At 33.8% G+C, this 26,509-nt stretch overlaps 3 protein-coding genes and 1 long non-coding RNA gene across 7 annotated transcripts in view; 1 reads left to right on the top strand and 3 right to left on the bottom strand.

The window, feature by feature from the left end:
• Positions 1 to 11,003, top strand: part of LOC125846532 (uncharacterized) — a 42,683-nt gene extending 31,680 nt beyond the window's left edge. The window contains exon 2 of the long non-coding RNA XR_007444369.1: positions 10,736 to 11,003. This is a non-coding gene — a long non-coding RNA (uncharacterized LOC125846532). The remainder of the gene's footprint in view (positions 1 to 10,735) is intronic.
• Positions 1 to 11,143, bottom strand: part of LOC125846528 (berberine bridge enzyme-like 28) — a 62,409-nt gene extending 51,266 nt beyond the window's left edge. For 2 of the 4 annotated variants that reach the window (XM_049525991.1, XM_049525987.1), the window contains exon 1: positions 9,958 to 11,143. In XM_049525991.1, coding sequence (XP_049381948.1) covers positions 9,958 to 11,122 — 1,165 coding nt within the window. In that variant the 5' untranslated portion in view covers positions 11,123 to 11,143. The remainder of the gene's footprint in view (positions 1 to 9,957) is intronic. The other 2 variants (XM_049525990.1, XM_049525989.1) reach the window with 2 other exon arrangements.
• Positions 11,144 to 14,246: 3,103 nt separating this feature from the next.
• On the bottom strand, positions 14,247 to 16,786 carry LOC125849112 (patellin-4). Its single transcript, XM_049529129.1, has 5 exons — positions 16,689 to 16,786; positions 15,137 to 16,099; positions 14,936 to 15,060; positions 14,705 to 14,849; positions 14,247 to 14,619 (listed from the first exon to the last, which is right to left on the bottom strand). Exons 2-5 carry the CDS (start codon positions 16,043 to 16,045, stop codon positions 14,374 to 14,376), a joined length of 1,425 nt encoding a protein of 474 aa, XP_049385086.1. The 5' UTR covers positions 16,046 to 16,099; positions 16,689 to 16,786; the 3' UTR covers positions 14,247 to 14,373.
• Positions 16,787 to 18,416: 1,630 nt separating this feature from the next.
• LOC125848856 (primase homolog protein) lies at positions 18,417 to 25,948 on the bottom strand. Its single transcript, XM_049528800.1, has 14 exons — positions 25,728 to 25,948; positions 25,187 to 25,314; positions 24,521 to 24,576; positions 24,388 to 24,439; positions 24,189 to 24,296; positions 23,285 to 23,365; positions 22,369 to 22,449; positions 21,734 to 21,799; positions 21,538 to 21,654; positions 21,373 to 21,420; positions 21,182 to 21,267; positions 20,049 to 20,109; positions 19,029 to 19,134; positions 18,417 to 18,920 (listed from the first exon to the last, which is right to left on the bottom strand). Exons 1-13 carry the CDS (start codon positions 25,855 to 25,857, stop codon positions 19,054 to 19,056), a joined length of 1,095 nt encoding a protein of 364 aa, XP_049384757.1. The 5' UTR covers positions 25,858 to 25,948; the 3' UTR covers positions 18,417 to 18,920; positions 19,029 to 19,053.
• Positions 25,949 to 26,509: the final 561 nt, after the last annotated feature.

Here is a 26,509-nt window from a genome sequence, read left to right as displayed (position 1 = left end):
CCCCCCCCCCCCCCCCCCCCCCCCCCCCCCCACATTCCATTTTTCTCCAATTCCCAGCCCACCCCAATTATCTCCAGCAACAATAATTCCTCCAGCAGCCCACTCGTTTTTCACTTAACCCGGCCCAATTTCCTTATTCACAATAGAAGACCCAGAAAACGACCACAGCAATCCAACGTTCCCAATTTTTTCTTCCTTCAACGCGTCAAAACAGCAGCTATACACAGCAGCTTCCAACGTCAATAGACGGAAAGCCAGCAGCGTGAACAGCAACCCAGGAACGACAGCAACGGCTAAGTGCCAACAATTCAGCTTTCACTTTTGTCCTTGCCTCGCGAGATTAATCCACGTCGCGCCCAAGGACGGGAGATCGATCCGAGGCGTCCGTCCCCCTTTTCCCTTTTGGAATGAGTTAAAAACCTCAAGAAAAAGGTTGTCTTCCTTAAATGGTGAAAGATTTTGAAGTTTGAATTTGGGGGTGGGTCTCATTCCTATCCGAATTCTATCCCTTTTCCCCCCAAAACGTGAACCCTAATCTCCTTCTATAAATATTCTTGTTCTTTTTGGTATGGGGGGAATTTTTTTTCAGTTGGAAATTGGGGGTTTAGAAAAAAAAAATTATTAGGAGAAAAAGGGAAAGAGAATTTAGAAAAGAGATAGAGTTGGCTGTGATATATTTAGGTAAAGAATAGTTCATTAAAGGGTCAAAAAAAAAACGAAAAATAGCTATAGAGAATATATAAGGAATACGGTTGAAACAGAGAAGAGGGAGTTTCGATATTAGTTCACGTTCTCGCTCATTCACTCGAATCCGTGGGAATCTCAGTCCGGTGGTGGAAGCGCCACTTCTAGCTCATCTCGTCTTCAGTTTCGCTGCCCCCGAAAAGGTAAACTCTTTGGTTCTTCTCGTTTTAGTTGGTTCTCGGAAGCTTGGGGTCGATTTCTTCTTTTTTATTGCTCGAGTTTCTTTCTTCTAGATTTATCAACTATGTTTATTGATAGTTTGATCCGTTTCGAGTTGGATGTGTTTTAGTTTGCTGAAGTTCGAAACATGTTCTTGTGTGTATCCTTAAGATTTGAGTGTTGTTAATAGTTTAAATGTCTTCTGTATTATTCTAAGTCACTAAATTTATGGTGCTATAATGATCCCACAGTCATTGTCACTCCCATGTATGTTTCCGCTTGGAGTTTCTTTAACCGAATGTGGCTTGTAGTTGTATTGTTAAAAACGTTTGCGTTCTCCGAATATATGGTTTCTCCCATGCCACTTTCTCGCTCGTGGTTATGGAATTCGTCAAAAACCCATAAATCATAGTAGTCATCGGCTCCTGCAAAGTCGTTCATTCTGACCCCTACAAAGTAAATTCTTATGGCCTTTCTTAGCTTGTCAAAGATCAAAGCGATGTCTAATTAGAAACGAGTATATAGCCTGCATTACCTAGATTTCAATATAATTTCTGATTTCTTAGGTGATAATTTTTATATACTTACAAGTTTATTCATGAGCAATTATTAGGATGGTAGAGATGCTTATATGTGAAGTCTGTTATGTTGCTGCCTATTTGGATGACTTTGAATACACGTTTGTTGTTTGTTGTAGCATTGTATTTAGATTTTTTCTCTCCTTTGATTATAATCTGGTCGTGATTTTATTGTTGCAAGCTCGGATTTTAGGTTCGGTTTTATTTTAAATTTGTGGTTGTTCTTTTTCTTTCTAGTCTCATATTTAGCTTAATTCTTATTCATCTGCTCGTTTTTTTTTGTTTTGTTTCGATTCATCTTTTAGTCTAGTTTTGCTTCAAATTTTTCCATCTAAATCGAGTTTCTGTCTTCTTGCTACTTCAAACTTCAGTTGAAAATGTTTTATTTGCAATTGGAATCGGTGTAAAATCTGAGTTTTTTCTTGTTTTATTTTCCAAATCTGAATTCGGTTAGAGTTTAGTCATTAAGGATATTTGGAACATGATCTGTTCTAGTAATTAATCTCTCATTATATGACTTGACAATTCTCTAATTCTAATGATAATTTCCATGGCTCTGTTCGCTGCCTGCATTCTTTATATCTAATGATAATTAAGGTTTACATCTTAGCTTTGACCTTTTGATTGAGTGCCACATATAATATCATTTTGCTCTTTTCAAGAATTAGTGATATCTGTGAACGTGTATCCAAACAACATTTTCCTTTTCTTCTAATTGTAGCCAATTAATAAGGATTAATTGTCAATGTCATTTGGGTTGTTAGTTTAGTCAATAATGTTTTGTCGATAAATGATCTGTTGTGCTGAATTACCAGTCATCTTATTGTTGTAGAACTGTGTTAGAATATTTTATCTTGTACTAGTGTGGTTTTGTTTTCTCTTGTATGTGAAATCTGTTCGGGTCCTCACGGACTCCATCCTTGCATTTTTCTTTGGGTCATGGAGGCCCAATTCTATTTTACTCATGTCAGCCTGCCATCAAAATCGACGGACAGGTTCCAGAGTTGAAAGAGTGCGCAACAGATCGAAAAATTGAAAAGATTGGGTCAAGGGCCTACTCTTTATATAAAAAGGGATTGTATTTTGTTATTATTGGGCCTAAGCCCATTTAGTCGTTATATTTATTATTTTGTTAGAGTTTAAGACGGGTGAAAATTGGGCATGAGGCCTAAAGGAAAATAGTCATTTTACGTTAGTTTAGGACAGGTGCAGGTGACTCTAAAGGGCCAAAGGCCCAAAATGAAAATGGGCCCAAGTATTAGTTCAGGTGGACAGAAAAACTGAAGGGCCCAAATCTCTTCCCCTCTTCATATTGATTATGTTTATTTACGTGTTGATATTTGTTGTTAATCGTAAGGTCGAAAAAATTCAAATTCTCCGAAGGCGCCCATTTTAATTTAACAATTTAACTAAATCGGTCTTTTAAAAGAACTTGAAGAATAATTTTTGAGAAACATCTCGCTTAATTACTAGTTCTACATTCTCCCCTTTTTCCCCTTTAAAAATGACTTTAACTATAAAAATGGTTCAAGTTTGCAATTTAAGTTAAGTTAAATAATTTTAGCCAAATAATTAATTATCAGATAACTGCGTGTTAGCGGACATTTCGGGTGCTTTCAAATCCTTCTCGAAATTCTAATAAAAATTTCGAATCCCTCTTTTAAATATTTTTCAATTGATTTCCTGTTATAATCTTTTGAAAAATCAATTTTCTTAATTTTACCTTAAAAATTAAGTGGCGACTTTAAAATCAGTCTAAATTACATTTTTAAATAAAACAGGGATTAAGAAGTTTCTTGATGTTAAAGTGTTGTTTCCTTGATTTTTTTGGGTTAGATTTTGTGTATATATGATTTGGGTATATGAATCTAAAGTGAATTTGAGAATAAGAATTGGATTAAAACGATTTGAGGTCAGAAAACGAGATCAAAAATTCGTCAGACACACCTGGGGAAGGCCAAGCGCGTCGCGCCCCTATAACGCCAGAGAGGTTGAGGCGGTGCGCCCAAAAAGAGCCCCAGAAAGTGGGGGTTGGTGCGGCGCCCTTGGGATGCGCCCAGATCGTCGTTTTTCACAAATTTTTCGTCATTTAGTCTGTTTAAGTCTTTCTAAAGTGTTTTAACACTTCCTATTGATCATAACTACTCTAAATGACTTTTAAACATCTAGAAATCTATCAGAAACATGAATCATAACTTTGAATCCATTAATTCAAATTCAAGGAAAGTTAAGAATCAAGTCTAGGAAGTCCTTAGAGTCTTTTCAAGAAGTCTTTTGCAAATGCTTTTAACTTTGTTTTAAGACTTAAAGTTCAAGTTGAGTAAAGAGTAATGTTTGAAGTTCATTTCTTCAAAGAAGTATATGGGGACTATATATTCCCAAAGAGTTTAAATATTTTCACATTTAAATAAGAACGAAAACTGAGATTTTCAAGGAGTCTTTGAGCTAGTTTTTAGAAAAGAGTAATCGTTTTCTAAATGAAACAAGAGAGGAAACCTTGATTTCCAAGATAGCCTTTGAGCTATGTTTTTGAGCAATTATCTCAAATCACAGAAAGAAGTATATGTTTTTAAACATAAGAGCTAGTATCATATTTTGGGAGGGGGAGAGTTCAGACAACGCATAGCCCCCATAAACCATGTAGCCTTCATGGGTTAAAAAGGGTCATATTTTTTAGATGATTCCTTTAATGTTTTTTAGCATAGACTAGTGGATCCACTTAGTAGTTCAGGTTCTATATCCTCGACAAGGTATAGGACGGCCCTGGCAGCATGAGGCAAAATAGCTCTTACGTGATGGTTGTCGATTAGAGAAACTCCCACATAAGTAATTGTATTCTTAAATACACAGTTTATTTATATTTTTACATACATCTCAGAGTTATATGTATTTTTGCATACATACTGAGTTGACATCATGTTTTACACAACTTTTCTTTATATTGCACTTGTTTTAAACTGTTGTATATTGAAATGAGTTCAGTTATGTTGAGTTGAGTTGAGTCAGGTAAATTCTTCAAATTCCTTTCAAGCCTACGTTGTGTTTAGCATTCCAACTCGCATACTCGTACCTTCAATGTACTGATGTCAGCTGACCTGCATCTTATTATGATGCAGACACAGGTAACTAGGATCGGCATCCAGCACATCGTTGATCTAGTGAGCACTCCAGAGTTAGTTGGTGACTCATTTTTATTGCTTTTAGTTATTTTATTAGTTCATTAAGATGTCGTGGGGTTTGTCCCGACATCCATCTCAGTTGTTTTAGAGGATTCATAGACAGTCAGATGTTAGTTCTTTAGTCTTTTCATTGTCATTATCTTATGTTAAGACTTGAGTTTGTCTTAATGGCCAAGTTGAATGTTCCATTATAACATTCCAGTTTATTACATAGACTTGTCTTTGTTGAATTAAGTCTTCCACTAAATAAGTAAGTCAGGCCAAGGGTTCGCTTGGGGTCAGCAATGGTTCTCAAGTGCCAGTCCCGCCCGGGGTGTAGGTTTGGGGGGTGACAGTAATGAGTAAATATTTCATTAAATTTAGTTTTGTATCAATAAAGTCATTCAAATTATGACTCTCTTCTAAGAAAATTTGTCATGCTTCGACGTCCTACATTTTAGGCAGAATCAACACCCGATTTGATTGTTGACATGAGTGTACCCATAACATGGCATGAAACATTTAGAGCATACGTCTAGATATGAGCACAAAACACGATTTTAAGAGTATTTTAAATTATATAACTGTTGGAAGCTAGTTATACTAAGTATTATTCATGCATGTATAAAATTAATAAGACGTTTGGTTTGCAATTCAGAAACTCGCTTAACTAATACATATACATATATGTTATGAGCGAATTGATATTTAATACAGGATATATAAAATGAAATAACTAATATTGATCACATAACTAATACCTGCATAATTCTTATTAACCAGCTACTAAACGATCCTTGAGTGTTGCGTTAAGTATTATTAACTCATATTGATGTACAAGTCACGATTCTAACATAAAGAACATTTATTATATTGAAAATTTATTACTTGAAAAAAAAAATCATAAATTAAACCATATATATCGCACCGTCTTTGAAACGCGCATCCGGGCTACATTTATATTTCAGTACTATAGTAGTATGTGTAAATTAATTACCACTAAGCTAAAGATAATAGTGGAGGAATACTTTGTTCATTCCTAAAGTAATTTGTTTTAGTCTCGACTTACACCAATTATCGTGCAAACTAATAATTCGATAAGTTTATAAACTCTCCATCAATAGAAAGGAAGAGAAAATGGTGCATTTGACATTTCAAAATGATGTTGAGATGGGTCACTTAAATATATCAAATACCAAGGTATGACAATGAGTTTCTAATGAAAATTTATGGAGCACGTATAAATGGTCATAGTAAACTCCTTGAATAGATTGTGACTTGTTATAAGCATCATGAAATCCATTCCTGAAAGTGATTGTATCAAAATGTAATAAAAATATAAATAAGAACATATTATATTCAAGCTACTGAATGTTGTAAATCTCTACATCATCCAAAACTCCAAAAATGTTGTGACAAATAGGGTGTCCTTGATTATCAATTCCACTGATGTAAGCAGCTGAAGCAAGATCTGACCCCGTAAAAATGGTAGCCTTCACTTTAGCAATCGACCCTTCGCTTAAGCGAAGGACGCTAAAGCGAAAGGCCCATTTCAAATGTGAAGGTCACAGAACTCATGCATCAGAAAATTCAGCCAATTCACAAATAATCAAATTGATCTTCGAAATTCATGCAAGATCTCGTATACACAAATCATATAAAGAAATTGACTATACTCGACGTTTCGGACACTATGAAACCGTCGAAATAAGAATTTGAGGTCTCTTTTATCTGACAACCGTGAAAGTTACAAGAAATGAACGTAACGCCTAAAAGGTCAAATCAAGCTCGAAAACTCTAAAAATTTAACCAATACCTCGCCTAGTCCTTAAATCATCCCCCGAATCCAATGGAATTTGCGGAATTTCGATACGAGCATTTAAATCCCGAATGTTGACAAAAGTCAACCCAAACGTTAAAAATTTCCACAATTTTCCAACTTAGGACCTCAAATCCTCAAAAAGACTTGGAATGTGAAATCGACAACTTTCATTTACGGATTTTCACATTTTGGGACCGATGGAATTGTCAAAATTCCATTTTGACACTCGAAACTCCTGAAGACTCTGAAAACCACTATTAAGGAACTTTAGCCTTTCAAACACAAAACTTATAAAATTCACAACTCTTAACTCAACACTCGAAGACAACTTTTAAAACTCAATCAAAAATGACTCAGGAACAATATTGGGATGGGCAAAACAATTATTTTATAAAGATTTCCAAAAATGACCAACTGGGTCATTACAATATGAAAAAATTACGAGGTCTCATGTTCAAGTTTGAGTGAAGCAAAAAAATATTTATTGATTTCATCTCATATATCTAAACTTACTAATACGAGATGAAAATTTTTATTTTGAGTGAGGTACAACCAACAATAGTTGTATGAGGATCCACTCACTTTTTAACACATGGAATTGTGGGCCCAATTTGTCCTTTAAATCTGCTAAAGAAATCAAAGGAGAGAATGTAAATTTTGATTGAAAATTAAAAAGAAAATGTGGGGTCCACGCCACATTCCATTAAATATATTAGTAAAATATTGGATTAAATGTGATTAATATATCAATTTTTTCAGTGCTCTTTCTTATTTTTGTTATTCGAATTTACACATGCAGTTACATGGTGTTTGCATTCAAAGTCAAGATCCAAACAATCCACAAGAAAATGTTGATATCAGTGGGAAGAGAATTCAATATAACACCTAAGCACAATAGATTTTATTTTTGAAAACTATATTTGTAATTTAGTAGTTAATATGTGTGTAGCAAGTGATTTTTGGTATTTTGACATTAGAAATGACATGTAAAAAGATCTTCTTCCAACAACTTATACATTCATTTCAAATATCAATTAAATCAGACTATTTACTGATAATCTCTTTAACACACTATCTTCTTAAAGACTGAAAATCATTATGCTAAAAAAATTCATACATGAAAAATATGGACAACGGAAAATTGCAGACGAAGATTAAAGTTATTGAACAAGATTTAGAGGGAAGAATCAAGATCAACATCAACTTTTCAAGTTTTTAAACATCAACACCCTATCAACTTTTTTTTGACATTAACAAGATCCCCAACATTGAAACACCAATCTTCATGAAAATTGCACCAATTTTCAAGAAAATTGCATGTTTAATTTCAATAGTTGACATGCAGATTTTTAGTGAAATAAATTTGATGTAAAAGAATGTTAACTTTTTTTTTGATGTTCAAGAAGAAGAAGAAAAATTAGAAATGAGTGCTAGAATTCGTTGGAATGTGTGACAATTGATCCCCACAATGCACATTTAATCCAATATTTTACTAATATATTTAATGGAATATGGCATGGACCCCACATTTTTATTTTTATTTTCAATCAAAATTTACATTCTCTCTCCTTTGATTTCTTTAGCAGATTTAAAGGACAAATTGGGCCCATAATTCCATGTGTTAAAAATCGAGTGAATTCTCATACAACTATTGTTGGTTATACCTTGCTCAAAATAAAAAATTTCATAGGAGATAGTAGCCAAGCATCCAAATAAAATAAAAATAATTTACTTAGGTGTGCGCAAGTCAATTCCAACCCCACCACCCAATCACAACTTGTTGTTATTGATCTCAGTATATATATAAACGATCAATTTGTATAAATTGTTCTATAATTAAGTCGTATACTTGTAACTATACTTAATTAACACCCTTACTTAAATGTTAACTATACTTAACACCCTTACTTAAATGTTAACTATACTTAACACCCTTAATTAAGTCGTATACTTGTAACTATAATCAAGATCTACACACCTCATTTCTCAATAATATCACACAATATGGAAACGTTAAGCGGTATGAGTGCATTGAGGAGTCGTTTCGTAGCTAGTAAATAAAAAGGTAATTTATTCATGTATTAATTCCTCCATAAGTTATATAACATTTGGAAGCTAGTTATTAAGTATTATTCATTCATATATAAAATTAATATGTAATTTGATTTGCAATTTAGACACCCGCTTACCTAATATATTTACAAGTTATGAGCAAATCAATGTATTATCTTATGCAGTGAAAAATGAAATAACAAATACTCACATAACTAATACCTGCACCACACATGAGTGTTGCATTAATTATTATTAACTCATACTCAGGTACAAGTCCATGCATTTATAACTTGAATAATATTCATAAATCAAACAATATATATCGTACATAATCTTTGGAACGAATCCTTGCTACATTTATTTTTCAGTACTATAGTAGTATATATAAATTAATTACCACTAATTAAGCTTAAGATAATAGAGGAGGAATACTTTGTTCATTCCTAAAGAAATTTGTTGGATCAAATTTAGTCTTGATTTTGACCAATCTATCAAAGTTGTTCTTGAAATATTTCACTCCCCAAATTCTTGCTTGTGCATAGCTTGTGTTTCCATTAATATTGTTCACCCCTAAATCAAGATCTCTATAATTGAAATAAGCAGCTCTAGGAGATTTTGATACATACTTAGCCATGTATCCATAAAGTTTTCGATTCCAAGCTAAGTTACTTTGAGAATTTTCAATATTTCCCCAATACACCGCATACTCAATCATCAATATATTTCCAGCTCTATGAGGGAAAGGAGTTTCAGATTCTGAGATGTCACTCAACTTTCCTCCATAAGGACTAAACTGTACTTCAGCACCCGAGTTTTTGCCTACTAATTGGTTGAATAGTTTCCATATACCTTCAAGACCATTTATAGAAATTGGTTGTTGGACATAGTCTGATTTCCCTTTGAAGAATCCGGTTTGATTAGTTGTGGTATTCCAATTTAGTAACACATCAAGTGATGTATTCCTAGGGAAATTGGCAAAGAAGAGTGTAGATTCAATCCAACTCATCTCAATGCAATCGTCTTTCACTAATCCTAGTTCTGGGAAGCTCTTTTGCATTTCGTGGAGGAGTTCATCCACTCCTCCAACGTACAGTGCAGTGAAAGAGGCATGGATAGTCCTTTGCCCACCCCCGAATGGAAATTCACTATTTCTTATGAAGATCCTGAGGATGAGATTGTCACTAACTTTGTCTGCAATATGTTGCCATTTGTAAACAAGTTGAGTAACNTCCATAAAGTTTTCGATTCCAAGCTAAGTTACTTGGAGAATTTTCAATATTTCCCCAATACACCGCATACTCAATCATGAATATATTTCCAGATCTATGAGGGAAAGGAGTTTCAGATTCTGAGATGTCACTCAACTTTCCTCCATAAGGACTAAACTGTACTTCAGCACCCGAGTTTTCGCCTACTAATTGGTTGAATAGTTTCCATATACCTTCAAGACCATTTATAGAAATTGGACGTTGGACATAGTCTGATTTACCTTTGAAGAATCCGGTTTGATAAGTTGAGTTATTCCAATCTAGTAACACATCAATTGATGTGCCTCTAGGGAAACCCACAAAGAAGAGAGTAGATTCGATCCAACTCATCTCAATGCAATCTTCTTTCACTAACCCTAGTTCCGGGAAGCTATCTTGCATTTCGTGGAGGAGGTCATCGACTCCTCCAACGAACATTGTAGTAAAGAAGGCGTGGACAGTCCTTTGTCCACGCTGGATAGGAGATTCACTACTCCTCAAGAAGATCCTGAGGAGGAGATTGTCATCAACTTTGTCTGCGATATGTTGCCATTTGTAAACAAGTTGAGTGGCATTTTGTTCCAACGTTCGTGTCACGTTGAATACAGTCACCTTTTCTGGAATATCAAGTAATTTCACCTTCCATGATATAATGAGACCAAAACTAGTCCCTCCACCTCCTCTAATAGCCCAAAAGAGATCCTCACCCATCGATTTTCGATCCTGGATACGTCCATTAGCATCGATTAATTTTGCATCAATGATGTTATCAGCAGCAGTACCGAATTTTCGTGACATCATACCGTAGCCTCCACCACTAAAGTGTCCACCAACACCAACAGTTGGGCAAACCCCAGCAGTAAAGGCCAATTTTTTACTTTTTTCTGCGATTCTATAGTAAACTTCCCCTAGGGTGGCACCAGCTTGAATCCAAGCAGTCTTTTTTTGGGTATCAATGGATATTGATCTTAGGTTTCTAAGATCAATTACGACAAAGGGGATTTTCGAAATGTATGAAAGTCCCTCATAGTCATGTCCACCGCTTCGAATTCTAATTTGTAGCCCATGTTTCTTGGAACAATGTATAGCTGCCTGGATTTGAGATTCATCATTAGGAGTGAAAATAATTGATGGTTTGAAGTTGGAGGTTATCCTTAGGTTACGATCTGAAAAGGAGTTATAAATGGTGGAATATGATGAGTTTTTAGGAGTGTGGATGACTTGTGATATTGTGTTTGAGTTCATAATTTTGTGAGAAAGACATTCAAGAAAGTACTCATCATGTGTGTTGTTGGCCCATGATGATGAAAGGCAAATTGAGAGAAAAAGAGTGATTATTAACTTCTTGAAAGTAATCATAATTGATTATCGATGATGGAGAAAATGGAAACTAACAACTTCTATTTATTATAGTCTTAGCTAGGAAGAAATTAAAAGAAGCTTGATTAGTTTAAAGCCCTAAGACCAAGTAATTATAGAATAATCTTTTAATAGTTTTAGAAAAAGCCAAAATTGAACTTTGCATACAAACAAATTTCGTGCAAGAAAGGTATTATATACTCATTCCAAAGACTAGCCAACTGGCATATGTGTTCATATATAGAAGATGCACATGCTTCCTCATGCCTAACATGAATTATTAGCTTTTATTTTTATACTAATTTTGTGATACGTGTGTTGGAGTACTATTCATCAAATTATGTAATACTATGTTATAAAATATTATATATTGTGAATATCAATTATTTTAGTATTCAACTCCCACACTTTCACAACCTGATCCACCATGAACTTTCATGATTAATGTCATGTTTATAACAATCTTCTATATACATCTATATAACAGTATAAATATAGACATAAAGGTTTGAAAAATAATTGAAATAAAGAAGAGAGTTCTATCTTGTTCTCCCGTCTATGATCTATATAGTACTTTGTCAAACTTTTTGTTTCATATATATATTATTACATTCTTAGTTTAGTGTGTCCAACGCGTTATCATTTATCAACACAAGTTGTACTCTCTCATCAAAAATCAATGGTCGGTATTCATTGACTTTTTTGGTCTTCAATGTATTTATCAGATATTTTTTTCAATATAAAATTAATTATTTGTGCAATTATGATTTGTTTGGTTTAGCTGTCATAATCTTTGTTATTTGGAGTTTCTTTTCACAAATGTTGGAAGGTTTGAAAAATAAGTGTTCATGGAAAATGTGGTCGGTTTTCATCCATCATGATTCATATCATTGTCAAGATATGTTATTATTTGTTATATTTAAAATGTTCTGTTTGAAAATTAAATTCACTTTTTCGTGTATTATTAAGTGGCAAGACTTTTAAGGCGCAAGGGTGAGTCGGATTGTACTTTGACTTATTACTTCATTGATTAGTGGATATAATCATATCGTATCCAGAAGATAAGATTAGGGATGGCAATAGGGCAGCGGATGCGGGACGGATTGCAGGTATATGTGATTTTATGTGGATTCAAATTTAATTTTAAGATTTTACGTGTTATAAGAGTGATAGAGCATTATTTATTAAGATAATTTTAATAAATCTACTAGAATATTCAAGATTGTTATTGAAAATGGTTCAGTAAAAAATAATATAATTTCTTACATGTTTTCCAATTGACTTCTAAAAAATAAATGTTTAAGTCATTGTTCTGAGGGAAAAGTGTCAAATATGCCCCTAAACTATTCAAAAAGGACTAGATATACCCCGCGTTTAAAGTTTGGCTCACTCATGCCCTCGCCGTCCAACTTTTCTTCTAGATATGCCCTTATGGGCATTAAATGCCAAATGGAATTGCCACGTCATTTTTACATTACCACATGACATTTATATTAAAGGGAAAATGGTCAAATATACCCCTAAACTATTCGAAAAGGTCTAGATATAACCCCCTTTTAAATAAACTACTCGACCCGTTTTCAACAAAAAAAATTGGTAAATCCCGAAAATGAGTAATGGACTAATAAAAAATAGGAAAAATATGAAAAGAAAAAAAATTAACGCATTTGCAAATAAATATAGTAACCTTAAATTCAACAATTTCAACAATTTTTTAAAAATTTTATTTTTTTTCGATAAATCACAAAAATGAGTAATTGATTAATAAAAAATATGAAAATGACTTTATGCTGAATTTTTAGGTTATATTTTTCATATTTTTTATTAATCAATTATTCATTTTTGGGATTTATCAAAAAAAAATTGTTGAAATTGTTGAATTTAAGGTTACTATATTTATTTGCGAATTTTTGGCGTTAATTTTTTTTTTCATATTTTTCCTATTTTTTATTAGTCAATTACTCATTTTCGGGATTTACCAAAATTTTTTTGTTGAAAACGGGTCGGGTAGTTTATTTAAAAGGGGGGCATATCTAGACCTTTTCGAATAGTTTAGGGGTATATTTGACCCTTTTCCCTTTAATATAAATATTACGTGGTAATGTAAAAATGACATGGCAATTCCATTTGGCATTTAACGCTCATAAGGGCATATCTAGACGAAAAGTTGGACGGCGAGGACACGAGTGAGCCAAACTTTAAACGGGAGTATATCTAGTCCTTTTCAAATAGTTTAGGGGCATATTTGACCCTTTTCCCTTAAATTAATACAACTAAATAAAAAAAAAGAATTTATTTTTATGAATTTTATTTTTAGTATATCAAACTTAATTAGAAAAAAGAAAATATTAAAAAAGCTATGCGGTGCGGATTTATGTGGAGCGGATTGAAAATGAAAAAATTGTTATGCAGGGTGGGGCGAATTAAAAATTTTGTGGGTTAAGGTCAACCCGCCGCAACCCCGCACCACCCATCGCCATCCGTAGATAAGATATCAAGTTAGAATTCTAATGTATTATGATAATAAAATGTTGGGATGGATCTCAACGAACAATATGCCTTAATATTAAAATAAGATGCTGCATTCATGTCCCAATGCATTATGATCTATTGATGATGTAATGATGACTACAATAAAAGAATATACTTTTGGTTAAAAGTGATGAAATCCTTTCAATTGATTTGTTCAATTCTCATATGTGAAAATGGTAGCAGTGAAAGATGATACGTAGTTGACTATATGAATATGCCCATGGTAAAATGTTTATGGTCAACATTTATGATCATTTTATTATGAGTTCATAATAAAATGATCTTTCAAAACTTAGAAAATATTTTTTGTCATCAAAGTAATATGAGAGGTCAGTGGGCACGCGGTAATTGTGTCATGCAACCTAATAATTTGGCAAGTTTAAATGACGTTGATTGTTGAAGTGGGTCATGTAAATATGTCAAATATCAAGGTATGGACAATGAGCTCCTAATAAAAATAATTGAGGTGTGATGATGAATCACCATGGTGTGCATAAATACACCTAGAATTAAGAAGGATCAAATGATAAGATGGTAAAAAATAGAGAGATCATATTCTTCCTTTATAGGGAGAGAAAAAAGAATGAATATAAATGTAGGACCAAAAATAATAGTAAAAAGTATATGAACCACAAAAAGGTTACTACTACATTATATATATATTTTTTAAAACAGAGAAAAAGAACTCCATCTTCACTCAAAGTAGAAACTTGCTCATCTCAAATTGTTGATTTCTTGATCTTGTGTCGGTAAAACGCCTTCTTCTTCTTGCTAGAAGAGTTCTTGATTGTCAGCACAACCTTTCCTGCTTCAGTGTTCTTGAATGTGTTGCGAATTGTCGAGCTCACCTTCTTGTCCTTCTGAATGATTATAGTGTAAGAAGTCTCATCCTCTGGCACAAATTCCTCCTTATAGCTCACTTCTCCGCCCACAATAGTAACATCCCAGATAAATGTACTTTCCACCTGACATAAATTTAACACATACATTCAAAATCTCCGCGTAATATCAAATCTCTCAATATATCCAAGGTTACTACTTAATACTTACATCTACTGCAGGTATTTCAATAGTTTCAGTTGATCCAGCTTTAAGGAGAATCTCCGAAGCTTCACAGTCGGAGACTGAAAACTCAAACTCATTCTCCCTCTTGAGTCCACCATATTGAATAGGGATTTCATGGATTGGAATGTACCTAACTCAAGCCAAATAGTTAAACATTTAGCCCCCAATAGACATTAAAGTTCACGGACTAAAACTGGATTTATGTTTGAAACTTACTTGAGCAAGGTCTCAGTGACCTTAGCAGGGCGAGCAAATACGAATTTGCTTTTGGTTCTCTGCGTTAGGAAAGGCGACAGCAGAGAATGGACGGCATAATACCAAAAGGGAACATTGATGAATATCTGAAAAACAAACAGGTGAAATGGTCAGATAATTCAAGTAAGATGTACTTCATAGAGCTATGCTAATAACACTCACATTTTTGGCAACAAATTCAGGATAGTTATCCTGAAGAAGATCAACGGCTTGTTTGGTAGCAACCCGGACTTCTTTCTTAGATGGTCCAGGGGAGTTCTTCAGATCATTTATCTGAAGCAGTGAACTAACACCTCCAGCCTTGAAATCAAGCTGCTGAATGCCCTTCTCCATTAACTGAACTCTCCACCTCAAGAACTGGTTCCGTTTCTCCTCTGTCCCGAAAGTCTTGTTATAAATCTCTTCATCATCCAAAACCCCAAAAATGTTGTAACAAATAGGGTGTCCTTGGTTATCAATCCCACTCATGTAAGCAGCTGGAGCAAGATCTGAGCCCAAATCTTCCTCCAAGATTGATTGGATGTTAAAATCCTTCCTCCATTGGAGTGTTTTCTTGAGCATTTCGAAAGATTCATTCACTTTGTAATCCCTTGCTCTCAAGAATTTCAATAGAACCACATTGGTTTTCTCATCCCCTTTGCTAGGCAAAAGGGGTACACCCCAAATAGAAATCTCTCTATCCACTTCAACAACATCCAAATCACCCTCCTTCTCCTCTTCTTTCCCCTCTACCGTATCGCGATTTTCCTCATTCTTTCCCTCTTCCTCAGGAGCCTTGTTGGTCTCTTCTTTTTTGAAGAGAGTGTTTCCAAGAATGGCCTCCTCAACTATAGATTTCAGCTCATTCAATGCCTTTCTTTCATTCTCTTTGAGATCAGAGAGGAAGTTGCTCTCTTCTCTATAAGAAGAGCTTTTCTCAATTGTATTAGGCTTGGATTCCTCTTCTTCATCTTCTTTTACTTTCTCATTCACCTCAACCTCCTCTACAACCTTGTTAGCAGCCACTAATTCCTCTTGTGGAACAACTACTTCAGCCACTTGAGTTGCCTCACATTGCACCTCAACAGTCATGTTGATTGATAAATAACACAAGTAATGAATCTTGGCAATCACCTCCCTAAACAGCTGAAAAATCAAGTACAACAAAATTTGAGTCCCTAATTCAGTGCCCTAAATAGCCAAAAGATATGATTTATTTCAAGTGTTTGGTTAGTTTCAAAAAAAAAAAAAACTTATAAGCATTACATTTTAAGCTAGAATGATAAAAATAAGCCAAAAGCCAATCCAATAGGATCTAAATTGAGATTAAGGTGTAGGTGAAAAATGTGAAAAAAAATACTTGAAATAATGGATTTTCAGTGACAAGGTAGCTGAATCTTTGCCAATCTCCCCAACTAAAACCTCTACAAACAACAACAGCATACTCGGTGTAATCCTACCGGGTCTCATGTCTGGGAATGTTATGTTTACCCTCACAACCTTACCCTGGCTTTGAGAAGGAAGGTATAGATTGTTTATTGTTTCCGATTAACTAAAACCTATACAAACAACAACAACACCTCGTGTAATCCCACAAGTTGAGTCTGATAAAACTCATCAACAAAAACATCTACCGTATAAAGAAAATGTCACAAATTTAATTTCATTTTAGAAGCACAACATTAAAACTCATTCAAAAAAATAACCAAAAAAGGAATAGTTATTAGAAAATCACCTTTTGGACTTGAATGAGGTTGCTTTGCTGTGTCAAATTGTGTTTGAGATTGAGAAATGACAGAGAGGTTTTTATAACGGTAATATATTTGTTCGAAAAATGTGTGTGGGGCCCAAAACGGTCAAATTTAATGTTTAGTGTGACACCGCACCGCAGGACGCATGGCATGTTAGAGCCGTTGGGGGATTCGTTTCCAAAAGTCTGTAATACAGCAAACTTTCCTTGTCTTTTTAATCATTTCTCTTTTCAGGTCCCACATACTACACATTTTATTCGTGAACCCTTCATTATTTAATTCCCTCCATAATTTCCTCCGTTTTATATTTACTTGATTCAGGTTAACTTGACGAAAATCTTAACATGAGTTTTTATTGATGATATTTTGAAATTTTTATTACTTACTTTATGTAGTTATTTAATATTAAAGGTACGATATGAAAAAAAAAAGTAGTAATAAAACATTCTTGATTTGCTAAAATGGTAAGTTAAAAAAAAAATTATAGTATAAAGGCCATGTAAATGAAATGGATGGGGTATTTATTTTTTTTACTTTATTTGGAATTTATGGAGTTGAGAATAAAACTTGTGTTTGATTATATATTTTGCAAAGGATATTTGAAATGTTCATGGTTAAATGTAAATAAATATAATTTCAAAAGTAAAAAGTGAGTTGAGAGGACTTAGATTAAGGTAAAAGTTTAGTTAGTAGCTATGTGTGTTGTCATATTGTCCATTTCATATTAGTAGTCGTAGTATTACTCTTGTAGTTTTTTTATCTTCAATTTCTATCAATGCTTGTCGTTTTCTTGTACCGCTATTATCGTATTATTTTATTGTAGTTTTTGTTTCGTTGTTGTCAATTGTTTTTATTATTATTTGTTATTTCTTAACTTATACTTATGTTACTCCTTTTTGGGACTACTTTAGACTTCTTTTTGAAAATCGGAGAATTTATTGAAAATAATTTATCTACCTTTGAAATAGAGATAAGATCTGCGTATAATCTATCTTTCTAAGACGTTGTTGTTCTATTTTGGACTATGTAATAGTCCAATGTGCTCTAATTTCCTGAGGACATCCCATGCTACCGATTAATCCCCTATTAGACAGCAATCACATATTGAACTGTTGGTCATCAATCATAGTTTCACAAATTTGTATTGAGTTGGCAATTTGACTAAAGAAAATATATTTGCCTCTGTTTTGTTGTTTGTATCTGTTAATTTGGTTTAAAGTTTACTTAATTAATCTCTCTTTTCTTGTCTTTTTCCTTAATTGACATTGATGAACAACATATATTCACGTGGTGCTCGACGGCACCTCCTTTAAACAAATAGCCCATAGTCAAAGCTTGATTTTTTATTAGTATTATTACAATTATTTCATTTCTGTTTTTTTCTCCCCTATTTAAAATAATTTAAATCTTCTGATTAGCCTTAAAAAAAATGAACTAGTTTTACTATTCTGACCAAGTTTCAACTTTATCAGAACTTTATTTATATTAATCTCATTGTTTATTAAACCATTATAAATGTCCTTAAAACATAATTGAGGCAACTAGGCAAATTATGCTTACTTATTTCAGTATTAAAACAGCTAGTGGTCTTATTTTTTCTCTAAAGTGGTAACAAAACAGAGATAAGCGACTTTGATAGCCGATTATTTAAGTTAATAAAGTGATTATTCAAGCATTCAACTTATTTCATTTTTTGAGACAACACATCTGATAAGATATTTTCTTTTATTCAATTTGTAAGTAGTCATAAGAGATCATTATGGGTTACACCTCTAGCTATTAGTATTTCTTTAGGAATTAAGAGACATACACTAACATTATTTAAAACAAATAATAAATGAAAATATCAAATATACATTATAAGAAACTCAATCTCCTAAACCTGTGGCCAAGCCAATTTCATTTCATTCCTCCAAGAATATTTATAACAAGGTACCTTGTATGGTGAATATGTTATGTCCCAAGAACCTTCATTCCAAGTAAACAATGAAACCTTTCATCTACCAACCTGTCACCTATTTAAGCACATTATATGAGAAATCCAAGTCCAAGATGATCTAGAGGAGAATATGAAACTTTTGAAAAGGGAAATCTAGGTGTCGACAAAAATTGCTTCGCGTTCTCATCTTGAGTAATGTTACTTACAGATGCAGTAGATGCATAAGTCTCGAGGAGAGGGTCAAGTACTGTTGGAAAGATATCAGTGTATCAAAAAACTTTAGTAGGTTGTTATCGTGAATTTTTTCAAGAAAGGGAGAAATAAGTAAAGAGCAAAAAGAATGGAAAGACTCAACAATGTCGAACTTGGAATCTGTAACACATACCTCTTAAGACTGAAAACTTTGTGGATTAGTTCAAATTCTGCATTTCATATGGCACGGCACATTCAATCGCTTCTTTTAGAGCTTCTCTTCCCAGATTTACAAGTACCTACAACAATTTTAAAGAGGCTTTAAATTTAGTTTGCCCAATAGAAGCAGATGCATGAGCAAATGAATAGCACAGGTCTTGATTTCAGTGGATTGCCAACATCATAACAGAAATTCGACAGCATGTTCCTTAACAATATCTAAACTTAGAAACCAATTCAGGACAAAGAAGCAAATCCCATAAAAATAATAGTCACAAATACAATGATAAACTTCAGGGAACTTCTCCAACATTCTAATTACAGTGCCATAATTACCTGATGTGCACCAGATTGAATAAGGGAAGCATTGCTTGAATATCCAACGTGCACATGAAATCCCTTATAAACTAAACACTGGACTTGGACAAATGCAGGTCATCCACAAAGTGAACAATAAAGGACCACATAGTTTTAGGGGGATGTCAACTGCATTTCCTGCTGCTTATTTTAATTTTTTTAAATTCTTCTTAGAAAAAAATTAATCTCTATCTGTACATTGATATATCTACCAGATGAGTAAGATCTGCAAGCATGTTCTTAGTACATGATCAGTGCCTCCAATATCCTTTCAATTCCTTTTAGTTGTCAAAGTTAACTCTGATGCTCAAATACTCAGAAGGCTGCCAGATAACTTCTTGATTAAAACCAAAAAATGGCTAACCAGATTACTAGCCCACTGCCCACTGGTAATGGGAATTGAACCCTATATACCTGAGCTATCGCCTAAAGAATTAAATTTCTGATCATGCCCTGAGTTGATGACCATGCATGCTATCAATTCTGAGCTTTAGCTTTATGAAAAACCCTTCTTTGGTCACAAGTACAGATACAGTAATGGTGGGAGATAAATTGGCCAATGTTTGACATTAATGGTGGGAGAAAGAAATATGACGGCAACATCCTAAAAGGAAAAAGAAAATAAAAAGATTTTCACCTCATTCGCATCTTTATAACTGCTTAACTCATCCTTTTTAGGCCAACATACTTGCCAACACCTGCAAATCAAGCAAAGTCAACCAATTGTAATTACTCTCTGACCCGTTGGTGAAGTAATAAGGCTTTGGGTTGCATGATGGATTGAACAAATGAGAGTTACAAGTAGAAGCATCTGCGTATTGCAGCCAACTAAGATAAATACCAATGTACAGACACAGAATTATATTAGGTCCGAGCATGCTGAAAGGCTGTGATTCTCATGCACAGAAAGAAAAAAAGAAAAAAGGCATGTCTTCTCACAACTGTCAAAAACACAAAATACACTTAACTAGTGATAAAAAGGTACAACAATCCAGTATATTCATTTGAATGTACATTATTCTGCATTCTTACCCGATGCAAATTTGACTCCACCTCCCAAAAGGTGACATTGTTTAGTATTCCACTTGCTACATCAATATATAAGTCTCTCCATATCTCTTGGGAACTCTCTTAGAGCCAAGATTAAGTGAATACACAAAAGATAAAAGTTTGGGGTTATGAAAAGTCAAAAGAACCCAAATTTTTCATGATGGACTTATGTTTTGTCATTTGACTAATTTGAAGAGCAACTTAGCGGCTACATCAAGCAAGTGTTTCTTTTTATTTAGTTCTCATCTAAAATTTGTAACCATAGTCTTTAATGATGACAATGGTTATTACCAAACAGCCATGCCTTGCATAATTTAGCTGCATTGACAGAAAGATGCATGCAATTGCAAACCACTAAAAGAACTTTGACCGGGGGGGGCAAAGCTTTGTTGAATTTTGAACTCTAAGAAGATAAGTTCAAACAAGAAACTACAACCTTTCTCATAACTCCATTAGAATTTGTTAGTCTTTCTCTAAGTATGACGTTGAAAAATGCTTCTAGGCATTGGAGAAATGGAGATAAGTTAGTCCAAAGTATATGAAAACTTATTTACAATTGATTTGAAATAGAAAGGATTATTGCAGTTTCCATTTCTTGGATTGTACAATGTTCAGCAACTTGAAAGGAAGTGCATGGAGAAATCATCCACTTAAGTAGACAACATTTTGGGACATAGAAGAAAGGAACACAAAATAAACATATGAGTGAGAAGGACGAACCTTTCCTTCCCCAGACGGCGGGCAAGCTCTTCAGCCAATGCTTGGCCTGGTAAATCACCATCAGTTGCCAGCACAATCCGGGACGCCTGAAAACATATAAATTAAAAAATAGAAAGGGAATGAGCAATGACATTAGGAACATATCTTTTGCTTAGTGTTCTCAGTTTAATGCAAGCATCAAGACTACCAACCTTCTCCAAGCACTCATTGCAGTTCCACAGGTATGAAAATCTGGTATCCTGTCTTCAGGTGCAAGAAGAAATATTAAGCTGGAAATATAATCCTAGATATCAAATAATTTTAAAATAAGTGGTAAACCACAATGGTAACACTATGTCAAAACACTTATGACACACCTCTTCCAGTGGTAGCAGTTCTTTGGATGCGATGCCCTGTGGTGCACCATTAGGAACACTGACACAGTTGGGAAATCCAGCTTCTTCCACTGAAAGCTTATCTATTTCACCTTCTACCTTTGGTCAGCAATAGAGTATCACATCTAGTCAGCAGCCAGAAATACATATCTGAGAAAGAAAAAGTTTTGGAACTTACAATGATGATCTCATCTGCTTCTCTTACATCATCCAGTCCATATAGTACCTTATCTGCACCCTTCTCCTGGCAATTGAAAGTAGAAGTTGATTAATAAAGGCACAAAGAAAATAAGGAAAAATACTAGCTTCTCTGTTCAGACTATATCAAATTTTCCTTCAGAAAAATCAATGGTACTGAAAACAGCAGACACTGACTGGAAGCTTGAAAAAACTCTTAAATTGACATCACAAAAAAAACTGTTCAGAAACGTTTGTCCAGAGGATAGGCTAAAGTTATTCAAAAGAGTCCCAAACCCAAAACCCAAAAAGGAGGGACCAATTTTTATAATTTTGATGAATATTACCACAATATAATTGTGAAGTGTCATATGTATTAGCATGACAAGCAATCCCCTTCTTGTTGTAAGATACTAAACTGTTAATTTCCGCCCAAGGACACAATATCTTTTTTATTAAAAGGAATTTGAAGCTAAAGAATTTGCTCGTCCAGAAACTTTTGCAAGACCAACTTTAGCTTAAGAAATGGAAGCATGCATTGCATATAGTTAAGCAGTAATGGCACATTGTGTTTTCACGTACTTCCCCATTACTCCATGCAGGCAGTTAGGGTTATAACTTAATGAACAAATTTACCTGCCAAAACCTTTTCTCAAGGGTCCTGTACTTGCAGCCAATGAGCATACCATTCCGCCTATAAGTGAAGGCAATGATGATCTGCAATCACCCAAATATTGGCACGTTATTTATATCTCTACGACTCTACCCATGATGCAGCCATAAAATATTACTTTCCAGTTTCAAAATGAGGTTAATGATCAGATTATCTACCATGATCTTCATGTTTCTTGAGTCTTACTTGCTTTCCAAGTTAGTGAGACTTATGAACCTTGTCATAGTTCATTTGTTCTTTGACACAAATTTTAGCCATTAAACAGCCCTGAGATTTAGAAATTTATTCTTTCTCTTATATATTTTAAGTCAAAGCTTGATCAATCCGTTGCCTTGCTGTTCTCATGTCAATGAGTCAATCTTCTCCTACAAATAAATGTGTTTACCTTGAACTCTTAGTTGGAAAGAGAGTGTGCTAAAAGAGAAACAGAAGATTCTCAAAGTTGTAAAGTTACCCTTGTCTCAAAAAAAAAGATTCTCAAAGTTGTAAAGCTAATGACTTCAGAGCATTTTTTCAGAAGTTCATTCTTAACACATAACTGAGTATTGTCCTACTCCTACGCATGTTAAGCAACTTAAAGAAAATCTAAAATATGCATTGGTATATGAACGCCAAGAACATTTGGATGCGCAGAATTAATTTACTTCTTATTAGTAATCAAAACCATTTGGACGAACAGAATTAAGTTTACTTCTTATTGATAATCAAGTTATCTTACCTGATCAAAAAAAAATTACTACTAATCAACAGCTCTACCAAATAATAATGAAATAACACTGTCCATTGATATCAGGAGTGCCCAGAGCATTTGGATGCACTGACTTAATTTTACTTCTTATTAACCATCAAAAACTCTACCAAACCATAATATTGTCTGACCTGATCACCAGCCATTTGCATGACATGATTTCTCTTCAAAGTATCCTTTGATATCATCCTCTTAGAAAAATATGTAGTCAGCTGTAATACATCCAAAAGTCATAGGCAATAAACAAAAAAGGGCGTCTTGTATCATTTTATTGCGCTACAGAATCAGTTTCTTTTTGTTAAAATCCCTATAAATTTGATTGTTCTAATTAGGCCTAAATGTAATTATGCTCATAATAATGAATTTATCAAATCATAACATAAGAACTATAAATTCCCAATCAGCTGCTTGAGAGAATCAAGAATTCACCTTGGAAGCACTACGCGAATATGCATAACCTAGACCGTATGGAAGGAACGAACCTAAATTTTGAGGGGAAGACCAATGCTCTCCATTGTGTCAACTTAAATGTTTGCAAAACATAGCTTTGTAGAGTACTATGCAAAATGCAAAAACAACAATATAATTGATTCCTCATAGTGTATGTAGGAGCGTAGTACCTTTTAGAAGGCGGTACTTTTGTTAATAATATTTACTTACTTCATAAAAATTAAAGAAAGGGTCATCTTGCTCTAAGATGGTGTTTGGATTAGCCTTTTAAAAGTAGCTTACAAGCTAAAAGCCATAAGTTAAGAATAACCAATTTTTAGCTTTTAGCTTATTATTTGTACTTTTTTGGCCTAAAAGTAAGTGCTTAAAAGGACTTTTTATCTTTCCCAAACACCACAAAAATGAAAAAATAAAACAATCTTAAAACCAAAAGCACTTAAAATAAGTCAATCTAAACACCCTCTAAATCAAGCTTAGAGATTAGGGAATGCATTGTTGAAAATCTGTTGCCCAGTGCTAAATATTAGACTATGCAATGCTAGCCATCAGACTTAGTGTATCCATGGCAAAAGAAAGTTTCCTTACCATATCACCTAATGGCTCTAACTTCAAGCTTTCCTCTGTAAGTATCCGAGGAAAATTCATTCTGCCAAGTTGATGGACCCCATCAGATGCCGTACTGTTGTGTGGGATCTGTGTTCATAATTAATATCCAATGAGGTGATTTAACTTCTATCTCTCAGAAATTAATGTAAGCAACTTTTAAAACCATAAATTAAACTACCTGGCCTGCCCATCCACATTCAATATTGAAACACCTCCATAATGCAGAATTCCTTGATGACCACAAAATCAAGTTTGAAGAACTCTAGTTGCTTGTAAAAGGAGATCATCATTGAACATGAGAACTATCGTACCTTTTCGAGGACATATGAAATGATAAACACTTTCCCATTGACCGACCACCTTTGCACTGTTTCAGAAGAGACAAATAAATACAAAGATATAGAGAGAAGTAAAAGAAAATGAATGGGGCTCATATCTAGCTTAACAAAACAAAACAAACATATCCAAGTGTCCATGACAAACCGCAACTTATTTTTTTGTCACAAGAGTTAATTAGCAGAAACTTAAGGTTCCATTGTATAATTGGAAAACAAAGAAGCACATCATAAATGTGTTTACTCGTCTACTCCTTCTTATATATATATATATAAACAAACAGTTTAAAGAATTATGTTATAATTGAAGGCTATATATTCGTTTTCCCCGGTCTCTGTTACAAAGAGCGAAAAAGTTTACACTTTACACATAGCTATATCAACCTTGAAAACTGCATTTCACTTCATTATTTCTTATTTTTCATCTTGCATTTCCTCACCAAATTAGCAGTACAAATGCATGACCATGAAAAGAGAACAATTACCCAACACTCATTATTTCCTTTACTAGTGTGCACTTGCAGGTACAAATTCCAACTAGTAGATATCGCTACATATGATTAACAGATACCTACCACTTGACACTCATTAAAAGAAAAACTTAATTAAACCGAAAGAAACACCAAATAAAATGTCACATACCTTGGGACACATTAATCTTGTGTATTCTTCAGGAGTAACAGAATTGCAGCATATACCCAAATTTTCCACTTTCTCCTTCAGTTCAGCATAATCATCCACCTCCTTATTTTCATCTCTCCTCAAACTAGCTAGTAAAAGTTATTAAAAAAAAAAAAAAAAATCTAAGTAACAATAGATATACAAGCATTTGATTAGGAACTCTATGGAATACCACAAGGTCTAATTTTTTTTATTGTTCAAAGGTCAAAAAAAAAAAACTTACAAAGCTGTGTAAAGAGCTCAAAACATGGAATCACCCTCTAGTTTTAAAAAAAATTGAAAAATATCTTCATAAAAAATGGCTCCCCCAAATACCCAACTTTTGTATCAAAATTAATTTTGTTTATGACCGAGGTGTCCTGCCAGCTTTCGAGCTGCTCGACTAATTTCACTGGATAGCAGCCACCTTCCGCCAGAAACAGGTAACTTTTGGATCAAAATTTGATTCACCATTTTGCCTGGTCAACAAAAATTCAGAAAAAAAAGGAAAATTGAAGCGAACCTGCAGTTATGAAGAGCCTAGTAGGAGTAATAGTAAGAAAACCATGACTGTTAGGCGAAAATCTTGAGATGAAAGTGTAGAGTGTAACAGGAGGAGCTCTAAAGACAGTTGCCGCCAAGCCAATAAGCATTTCAAGAGTTTTAAGAGAGCTCTCAAAAACCCCTTACGCCATTGTCGCCTCTTTTAAGTTATCCCAACGCTCACTCTCACTCGATTTTTTTCTGTTCTCTGAGATGACCAACATACCCTTGGCTTTGGTTTTGTACTCGTTTACGTAATGTTCATAATGTATCATATTGTAATAAATTGTGTTGTGTTTATTTTATATTATGTTTGGATAAATTGTACTGTCTTTCATGTTACAAAATCTCAAGTATCAAAATAGTGTAAAGAATTAAAAAGGATTATTAAATAATAAGTAGAGATAAAACAAAATGAGAAAAAACATAAGATAATGATGCGATCAAGCTAAATTTTTGAAGGGTATTTTCATCTAAATACATGCACTAGCGGGAAGAAACTCGTGGCCTGTGATTAAGAAGCCTTTAGACGTCAACGTTACAGAAACAAATACAGTCAGAAATTTCTATAAGAGTAATGTTATGACAATATTTCATCGAATTTTTCTTCTTTTTGAATTGTGCTCCTTGTTATGTTCTCTAAAACAAACAGCGTTATTACAGAGAGGTTTGACTATACAAGATCCAAAGGTGCTGCTGGAATATTAGAAAACAAGGTTTGCTCAGCAACCATAATAGGTGGTAGTTAAAAAGTGATCAATA

This window comes from Solanum stenotomum, chromosome 12 (assembly GCF_019186545.1).
Source record: "Solanum stenotomum isolate F172 chromosome 12, ASM1918654v1, whole genome shotgun sequence".
Taxonomy (NCBI): Eukaryota; Viridiplantae; Streptophyta; class Magnoliopsida; order Solanales; family Solanaceae; genus Solanum; species Solanum stenotomum.
Note: the sequence above shows the minus strand (reverse complement) of the source record. Positions and strands in the feature narration are given on the sequence as shown.

Excerpts from the sequence above, each read along its gene's own strand:
- LOC125848856 (XM_049528800.1), bottom strand. The coding sequence starts at position 25,857 with ATGCTTATTGGCTTGGCGGCAACTGTCTTTAGAGCTCCTCCTGTTACA. Across the intron at positions 24,297-24,387 it reads AATGTGGATGGGCAGGCCAG|ATCCCACACAACAGTACGGC; the intron begins GTAGTTTAATTT and ends TTATGAACACAG. Across the intron at positions 21,421-21,537 it reads AACTGCTACCACTGGAAGAG|GATACCAGATTTTCATACCT; the intron begins GTGTGTCATAAG and ends ACCTGAAGACAG.
- LOC125849112 (XM_049529129.1), bottom strand. The coding sequence starts at position 16,045 with ATGACTGTTGAGGTGCAATGTGAGGCAACTCAAGTGGCTGAAGTAGTT. Across the intron at positions 14,850-14,935 it reads GTCACTGAGACCTTGCTCAA|GTACATTCCAATCCATGAAA; the intron begins GTAAGTTTCAAA and ends GGCTTGAGTTAG. Across the intron at positions 14,620-14,704 it reads TTGAAATACCTGCAGTAGAT|GTGGAAAGTACATTTATCTG; the intron begins GTAAGTATTAAG and ends AATTTATGTCAG.